The following is a 9,526-nucleotide window of genomic DNA, read 5'->3' on the forward strand; positions in this document are numbered from 1 at the left end:
ACACACATACACACACATTCACTCCCTCACACACACACACACACACACACACAAAGTCAATCGTCGTGCAATCGTCGCATAAGTAGATTTTCATTTGCACAAAAAGAACAAAAAGCGCTGCATGTGAAATAAACATAAAAATATTAAGTCCCCTTTTATTTCTCATAAGCCTTGGCCAGAGCGCATTATTGTGAAGCAGCGTGTAACAGAATATACGCTACAGTTGCAGCACACACACACACACACACACACACATACACATATGCAAATATGAATGTGCCATAATTAATTGCGTATTTTCAACATGCAATTGTTTCTATAATGTTATCGTAAATCCGATCTGCTGTTATCTGTTGCCATTTCATTTTTATACATTTCTGTTACACTTAAAACCTCAACAAAAATCATTGCATACTTATTGGGGTTAAGTGTTTGCAAGCATAGAAAATAATTCAACATACCTTCCATCTGTTGCTGTCAATTTCAATTTTCTCTATTTTTCAATGGTTAAAACTTTTGTGATTTCTGAAAAGAAATCAAAGCGTATATTATTTAAGCAAATTACACATTTCGTAGATATGCCAACGAGTTTTCTTAATTGAATATAATTTGATGTATTCAATTCAATATCTAATTTTTGTTTATCGCATTAATTAATGGTTTTTTTTTACGTCTCTATATATGATATAAATCGTAAAAGGTAGCCGAACACTTGTCTTATTATTATATTTAATTTAAAAATACTTTTAGTACAACTTCATATATATTTTTAAAGTTGTCGTAAGTAAGCTAAGAGTGTTAAGAAATTATTGCTTACATTTTTATTATTATTATATTTAATTTAAAAATACGTTTAATACAACTTCATATAGGAGTGCTAAGAAATTATTGCTTACATTTTTATTATTATTATATTTAATTTAAAAATACTTTTAATACAACTTCATATATTTTTGAAGCCATCGTATAGAATTTTCTAAGTAAGCTAAGAGTGCTAAGAAATTATTGTTTAAATATTTTTGTATTAAATTACTTTAATACAATATCACTCACTTTTTAAGCCATCTTTATTTAAGGTTAAACTTGGTTAAGGGCCAAATAAAAGACAGCTCAAATACGCAAATAATTTACCATTATTCTACACTGCATGATTTTTATAATTTCAATTTAATAAATAGATTTTTTCGAGCTTTTCTTGATATATGTTTTTATTTGCTTTGTAGATTTACTTAGTTGATAATTTTTGTTTTTATTTGTTTAGAATTCATTCAGTAATTCAATTGAAATTAAAAGAATTAAAGAAATACTTGCGTCTGATGCATTGCTATTTCAAGGAACACAGTTCAACGAATCAGTAAAATAATTGTAATAAAAAATATAACTGCAAGTGGAGAGTATATCAGAGATTGCTTTAAGGCGAGATTTGCATCTGTTTAATACGTTGTGCGTTGTGTTTTGTTTGCTGTGTTTTGTGGCTTGTGTCTGCAAAGTGAGGATGAAAGGTGTGGAATGCTGATAAAGCGAGCTGAAGAAATTTTTTGGCTACTTTTTGAGTGCTGGTAATTTGTCTGTTGCGAAAGAGAGGGCGGCGGCTGCTGCCACGCCTACCACAAATGCGAGAGTGAGAGAGAGAGATGTGTGTATATATTTGCGCTTAACAATTATTTATTTATGAGGTAAACATCATTCAGTTGCAAGCAGCAGCAGTAGCATGTGGCATGTGGCATGTAGCAGTGGCAGTGGCAGAAGCGGCAGCTTTATGAATACATAAATGCCCCGTCCATGGCACATGCCACACATGCCACATGATAGCCGTTAGATTGGCTGGACGGTTGGCTGGCCAAATGACCGTTGCAAATTTGATTGCATTTACATATGCAGACGCAGATACATTTGCAGACACGCAGACACGCACACACAGCGGGGGAGGGTGGAGTAGAGGGAAGGGGGAAGGGGGAAGGGAAGGGAAGTGAAAGCTTTGCGCTTATAATTGGCAACAAAGCCATAATGATTTTTGCTTACATTTGGGCTTAACATGCCGCAATATGAATGCGCATCGGCTCAACTGTTGTTTAAGTACTCCAAATAAACTGTTAACTCGCTCTGTCATCTCTCATCCCCTCGCGCTTCGTCCCCCTCGTGTTGCATCCCGTATGCAGCTGTTAATTACTCGCACAATCGCATTCAATGCAAGAGGCCAACAGCAACAGTAACAACGTCATGTTATTTGTAGTGTTGATTTGCCTAAATCCATTTGGCTTTTGGCATTTCTACCACACTGACTTTCGCACTCTCCTCCATTGTCCAGCACTGACAATTGTTTACAATCGCCACAAACACACACACACACACACACACACACAGCGTAAAAAAGGCAAATGAGCAACGCGCTTGAGGCAAATTGCAAGTGATTGAATTGTGAAAATGTGTTGCATACTTTTGAGCGCCAAATAAAATTAGAGGAAAAAGAGATATGAGTGAAATGCAATAGATATCGATAGGAGATGAAACAAAAAGGAAAGAGAGATCAAGAGAGAGAGAGAGAGAGAGACATAGAGTGAAAGAGAGAGAGCGAGTAATGAGAAGAGAGAGGAAAGGAAAAAAGGAAAATAGAAAGTCAAGTCGAAAGAATTGAATTGTGAAAATGTGTTGCATACTTTTGAGCGCCCAATAAAATTAGAGGAAGAAAAGATATGAGGGAAATGCAATAGCTATCGATAGGAGATGAAACAAAAAGGAGAAAGAGAAAAGAGCGATCAAGAGAGAGAGAGAGACATAGAGTGAAGGAGAGAGAGCGAGTGAGAACGAGTAATGAGAAGAGACAGGAAAGGAAGAAGGGAAAATAGGAAGTCAAGCCGAAAGAATATATAGAATGAAAGCGAGCAAATGAAAACAAAGAAAAACTATAAAGAAAATAACAAAGAGAAAAGCGAAAATGTAGAGAAACATGAGATAGTTATGAATATAAAAATAGAGACAGAAACAAGGAAATTAACAGTTGAAAAAATAAGTCATATATAAAGAGTAAAGAATGTGGAAATTTTGTCGTCAAATACGCAATGCAGTTTAATTTTTGGTATGCGAACTTAAGGTGTGACCATTGGCTGTGTAGGTCCATTTTAGTTCTGGTTGTTTGAGAACTCAGGCTTTGTCTCCTTTGCTATGTCTGGTCACACTTCTCTTCTCGCTCTCTCTCTCTCTCTCTCGCTTTAAGTGAGACAGACACTTGTGTTCAATAAAAGACGAGTCGTAATTATAAGAGAATACTAATAAATGAATATAAAGTCTGCAAATGATATAGAACTAAATAAATAAACAAAAGATATAGAAAATAAAAGAAAGGGAATAATGGATGTAGTAACAAAGAGAAGAGAGCGAAGAATATATTATAACTGGGAAATAGTCAAAATAATTTATTGATTTATTTAATTTAATTGATTTTCTTTGCAATGCGAATTCAACGATTAAGATTCAACTCGATCTCGTTTTCCTGCAAATGGCGATAGCCATGTTTATCAATGACGCACATATCGAAATCACAAGCATCGAGTTTGCACGGATGGCAGGCCAACTTGAGGGCCTCGATGGCCAAGCAGATGCCATGCCAAAGGATCAACGATGGCGTATGCAATGTCTGCAGAATCACATTCGAAATATCCGTATTGCAGCCAACGGCCAAAGTAGTGTGAGCAACAGTTTGTCCCTTGTCATCCACCAGATACATTTTGCCCTCATCATTGGCAAAGCTAACGAAGAGCGCTTTGAACGCTGATGTCGGTGGAAATTCCTTAATCTTCGCAGCCACATTGAAGACAATGTCATCCAGTTCCATGTCGGCGTGCAGCTTCAATCCGGCGCCACATAGAAAGCTATCGAAGCGACCCGTGTACGCCAAAACAATTTGATCGGTGACGGGCACAACTTTCGAATTTGATATGGATTCGAAGCCATTAAATTTGTTGCAGCTAGCAATCACAACGCCATCGCTGGTCACAATGCCCACGCAGGGTAATTCATGATTATCGAATTCGGTTGATTTTGTTGCATCTGCAATTGAATTTTCTTTATTTATTTATTTATCACTCAGCTCTTTTTGAATCTCAACTTACCCGAAGTGATGCCAGCAGCAGCTGATTTATTTTCTTCTGAAATATTTTCGTCACTCATTTTGAACAATTTGTGAATTAGAAAATTGAAATAAACGCGTCGACAGTGAAATGCCAACTGACTGACTCTAAATTGTTGTCGAGCATAGCACTTTACTCACATTTCCATGGCCTACTACGTTTGACATTCATTTGGAAAATACTCGACACGAAAAAAGTGGAAGCAAGTAATAAATCGAATGTGATTGATTCATTCTCGAAACAAAGCAAAACAGTGCGAAATTATTCTTCAAGTGTACTAAATGAACATACCGAAAAAATACTAAAATATACCAAAAGACTATAATTCGTATATTGGATGCATTAAAACTGATTAGGCTGATTGAATTAATTGAAGTGTTATTAGTAAATTCTAAAATATACCGAAGGCTATATTTGGTATATCCATATTCTATAAATGAGTTGGCTCTATAATTAAAGTGTGATTACAAATAAAGCGCAAAGCATTTAAATATTTAATTCAAGGAATGAAACACATATTTAATATATGAAAATATAAAGTAAAAATACAAAAAGTATAATATACCAAAGGGTTTATTTGATAGATCGATGTGTTATAACTGATCAGGCTGATTATAACAAATATGATATTCATATATGATATACTATATGTACATACATCAAGCATAATTTAAAAATACTAAGGTATATTTGGTATATCGATATACTGTAAATGAGTATGTGTAGTAAAAAATACTAAGATATACCGCAGACTTTAATTGGTGTATTGATATACTAAGAATGAGAAGGCTGTGTTAAAAAATTCTAAGATATACCGCAGGCTATATTTGGCATATTGATATAATCAAAATAAGTAGGCTGTACTAAAAAATACTAATATATACCTCAGTCTATATTTGGTATATTGATATACTAAGAATGAGAAGGCTGTACTAAAAAATACTAATATATACCTCAGTCTATATTTGGTATATTGATATACTAAGATGTAGTAGAAAATACTAAGATATACCGAAGGCTATATTTGGTATATTGATATACTAAGAATGAGCAGGCTCTAGTAAAAAATACTAATATATATCACAGCCTATATTTGGTATATTGATATACTAAGAATGAGAAGGCTGTGTTAAAAAATTCTAGGTAATACCGCAAGCTATATTTGGTATATTGATATAATAGAAATGAGTAGGCTGTAGTATACAATACTAATATATACCGCAGGCTATATTTGGTATATTGATATACTAAGAATGAATAGGCTGTAGTAGAAAATACTAAGATATACCGCAGCCTATATTTGGTATATTGATATACTAAGAATGAGAAGGCTGTGTTAAAAAATTCTAAGATATACCGCAGACTATATTTGGCATATTGATATAATCAAAATAAGTAGGCTGTACTAAAAAATACTAATATATACCTCAGTCTATATTTGGTATATTGATATACTAAGAATGAGAAGGCTGTACTAAAAAATACTAATATATACCTCAGTCTATATTTGGTATATTGATATACTAAGATGTAGTAGAAAATACTAAGATATACCGAAGGCTATATTTGGTATATTGATATACTAAGAATGAGCAGGCTCTAGTAAAAAATACTAATATATATCACAGCCTATATTTGGTATATTGATATACTAAGAATGAGAAGGCTGTGTTAAAAAATTCTAGGTAATACCGCAAGCTATATTTGGTATATTGATATAATAGAAATGAGTAGGCTGTAGTATACAATACTAATATATACCGCAGGCTATATTTGGTATATTGATATACTAAGAATGAATAGGCTGTAGTAGAAAATACTAAGATATACCGCAGCCTATATTTGGTATATTGATATACTAAGAATGAGAAGGCTGTGTTAAAAAATTCTAAGATATACCGCAGACTATATTTGGCATATTGATATAATCAAAATAAGTAGGCTGTACTAAAAAATACTAATATATACATCAGTCTTTATTTGGTATATTGATATACTAAGAATGAGTAGGATGTAGTAGAAAATACTAAGATATACCTCAGTCTATATTTGGTATATTAATATACTAAGAATGAGTAGGATGTAGTAAAAAATACTTAGATATACCGCAGGTATATTGATATACTAAGAATGAGTAGGCTGTAGTAAAAATTCTAATATATACCGCAGGCTATATTTGGCATATTCATATAATCAAAATAAGTAGGCTGTACTAAAAAATACTAATATATACATCAGTCTTTATTTGGTATATTGATATACTAAGAATGAGTAGGACGTAGTAAAAAATACTAAGATATACCGCAGGCTAAATTTGGTATATTCATATAATAGAAATGAGTAGGCTGAATAATTAAAGTATAATTATAAATATAGCGGAATGCATTTAAATATGAAATTGAAGCGATGAAACGCGTTTGAATATTTGCAAATAAAAAGTAAGAGGTGAAAAGTTGTTGCTACGTTACTTATTTAACATTTGAAGCATTCTTCATTCATTATTTATAGCTGCCAAGTTGAATGATTCAAAAGGGAACAACGACGCTCGCCCCAAAGCTTAACTTTTGGTTAAAGTTGCAAATTGTTGTGTATGTGAGTGTGTGTGTGTGTGTGTGTGTGGCAAGAAACGTGGACGAACGATTGAAAGAGAGTTATTAATTAAATAAATAAAAATGAATCAATGCAAGTGGATTCAAGTGTATTGATTGCCATTCATTCATTTCACAAAAAGCAAACTAAAGAAAATACAGCGAGAAATCAAATAAAATATCTCTCTCGAGGAATGAAGGAGCAGCTGCTGGCGAGCAACTCAAGAGGAGACAGAGAGAGAGAGGGAGAGGAGGGAGAGAAAGGAGCTTCAACCAGTCAGGCAGCCATCCAGCCAACCAACTAGAAAGGTGCTCAAATATTTATGCCAATTTTGGTTGGGGATCTTTGTGCTGAGTCGGGCACAAAATACAATGACTACAAAATGAAACTATTTGCGGCAAACGCTGCTCGCGATATACAATAACCGAAGCGGCGCTTCACTGAATAATACATGCAATGGATGGAAGGACGAAGGGCTGAATGCGAGTAAGAAGAAACAACGAACATTCACATTCAGAGTCGAAGAGAGAGAGAGAGAGAGAGAGTTGGAGTCATTGAGTGGCTCCACAACTCGCTTGGATAATCAGCGAAAGGAAAGGAAGTCAATGAATTTCTGAATTTAGGCGATGCCCTTATTCGCTCTTTCATTATACCCGGCACTAAGCACAGCGTTAAAGGGTATGCCAAGCAAACAATAAAGTCATTTCAATCCATCTTACCCACGCCGATCGCAAAGACTTTACTTTACTCATTGCTTTGACTTTCAACATACATTTCAGAGTTTGTAGTATTTAAAAAATACTTAATTGTATGCAAAATATTAATGACGACTAAAAAGAGCTACGCTATATTTGGTATACTTGGCAATTTTCGGTATATTTTGAATGTAGAAGTAGAAGTATATCGACATACGAAATATGGATTTTGTTGTTAGTAATTTGTTGATATATATATTTGGTATATTTATGGTAAATGGTATATTTTGATTGTTGTGGTGCATCGCTTAATAAATATAGTTCATAAAATATTTAAGTATTTTGATGGTATATTAATTCAGTATATTTATGGTATTGTGGTATATGTTGATTGTAGTGGTATATCGCTATATCAAATAAATCTTATATTATTATTATTTTAGTATTTTTTTAGTATATTAATTCGGTATATTTATGGTAAATAGGATATGTTGATCGTTATGGTGTTTCAATATACCAAATATAATTCAGAAAATATTTTAGAATTTTTTGGTATATTAATTTAGTATATTTATGGTATATGGTATATGTTGATTGTAGTGGTATATCTCTATATCAAATATATCTTATATTCTTATTATTTTAGTATTTTTAGTATATTAATTCGGTATATTTATGGTAAATAAAATATGTTGATCGTTATGGTGTTTCAATATACGAAATATAACTTAGAATATAATTCAGTATTTTTTTTTTTGTATATTAATTAAGTATATTTTCCGAGTGTTTCAATTGATAGCCGACGATTTGCAATAGCAGTGAAACACTCGGAAATTATACTAAATTAATATACCAAAAATACTGAAATATATAATATTGTAATATATTCGACTGCAGCTTTCTTAGTTGTTCTTATTGCAAAATGTGTAACACGTATCTCGCAGTCGAGTTAACTCTCTTGCACTTTTCTCCTAAGTTATCTCTAGCACTTTATTTCTTTATTATTGAAAGGGAGAGAGATGAAGAGCTTTATTAAATCTGTCGCCCGTAAACAAAGCGAGCAATATGGATATGGATATGGATATAGATATGGCCAGAGTATGCTAACATACGATAGTGCGCAATTACACACATTACATTACAGGTGTGTCTCTGTGTGTGTGTGTGTGCGTGTGTGTCAGAGTGTGTGCGTCACATCAAATATTTATAAACGTGGCCGGCAATCGCTTCATATTCAATATTCAGTTGTAACACAACGCAAGTGCAGCCAATTGCCCCAACGAGTCAGTCCGAATATCCACAACGAATCCCTTTTCTCCCGCCTTCCGCCTCTCTTCGCTCTTCTCTCCCCTCAATCCCCCTTCTCGCATCTCCATGCCATCTCCACGCTTCAAGCCACGCAGCATCGCCGGGCCAATAAGCCAAAGTCAATAAGGCAACAGCTTTACTGAATATTCGTAACTATTCCACTCGCAGTTTGCTTTATAATAAGCAGACGCCATAAAACCAAAACATGCTAGAATCGATATCTATAATGTATGTTATATATATAAAAATGCGTATGTAAATCTCTTAGTCTATATATATATATATAAGTCAATAATAATAAACTTCTAAGTGATGTAATTACTGTCGTTTGATTGAAAACTTATGAAGAATTCGTGAAAAAACTACTTTAAAAACACGTTACAACCTTTTTTTTTTGTATCATAAAATTAAAGGTTTTTTTTTTAATTTAAGCTTTCATTTATTTTATTATAATTAAAAATGCCTACTTACTACGGGAAAAAAATCTAGATTGAAAAATCTTGATTTAAGATTTTTAATTTAAAAAAAAAAACAAACTTGAAATTAGTTTTTAGGTTGAAGAAATCTTAAAGATTTTTATTATATTTAATAAATAATAATATCAAATGTATTTGTTTTATTTAAGATTTTGCCTTTTTTTGTTCAATTTTGAAATTCTTCCATTTCATAATCAATCAATAATCAATCTTATATCAAGTCTATCCCATCTAGAAGTTGAACGTTTGATCTTGATTTAAGATTTTTCCATTCTCGAAACAGGAATATAATCTTGAATTTCAGAATTGGGCAATCTAGATTTATTGTAGA

The 9,526-nt window shown here is 32.9% G+C and overlaps 1 protein-coding gene across 2 annotated transcripts; it reads right to left on the reverse strand.

Moving 5' to 3' along the window:
* Positions 1 to 3,380: 3,380 nt before the first annotated feature.
* Positions 3,381 to 4,248, reverse strand: LOC132796129 (uncharacterized). 2 transcript variants are annotated; one of them, XM_060807180.1, is made up of 2 exons: positions 4,110 to 4,248; positions 3,381 to 4,062 (listed from the first exon to the last, which is right to left on the reverse strand). In XM_060807180.1, exons 1-2 carry the CDS (start codon positions 4,165 to 4,167, stop codon positions 3,458 to 3,460), a joined length of 663 nt encoding a protein of 220 aa, XP_060663163.1. In that variant the 5' UTR covers positions 4,168 to 4,248; the 3' UTR covers positions 3,381 to 3,457. The 2 variants fall into 2 exon arrangements, with proteins under 2 accessions (XP_060663163.1, XP_060663164.1); XM_060807181.1 differs by having other exon boundaries at positions 3,381 to 4,047; positions 4,110 to 4,244.
* Between the last annotated feature and the right edge of the window lie 5,278 nt (positions 4,249 to 9,526).

Source organism: Drosophila nasuta, chromosome X, assembly GCF_023558535.2.
Source record: "Drosophila nasuta strain 15112-1781.00 chromosome X, ASM2355853v1, whole genome shotgun sequence".
Classification (NCBI taxonomy): Eukaryota; Metazoa; Arthropoda; class Insecta; order Diptera; family Drosophilidae; genus Drosophila; species Drosophila nasuta.

Excerpts from the sequence above, each read along its gene's own strand:
- LOC132796129 (XM_060807180.1), bottom strand. The coding sequence starts at position 4,167 with ATGAGTGACGAAAATATTTCAGAAGAAAATAAATCAGCTGCTGCTGGC. Across the intron at positions 4,063-4,109 it reads TGCTGCTGGCATCACTTCGG|AAAATTCAATTGCAGATGCA; the intron begins GTAAGTTGAGAT and ends AAATAAATAAAG.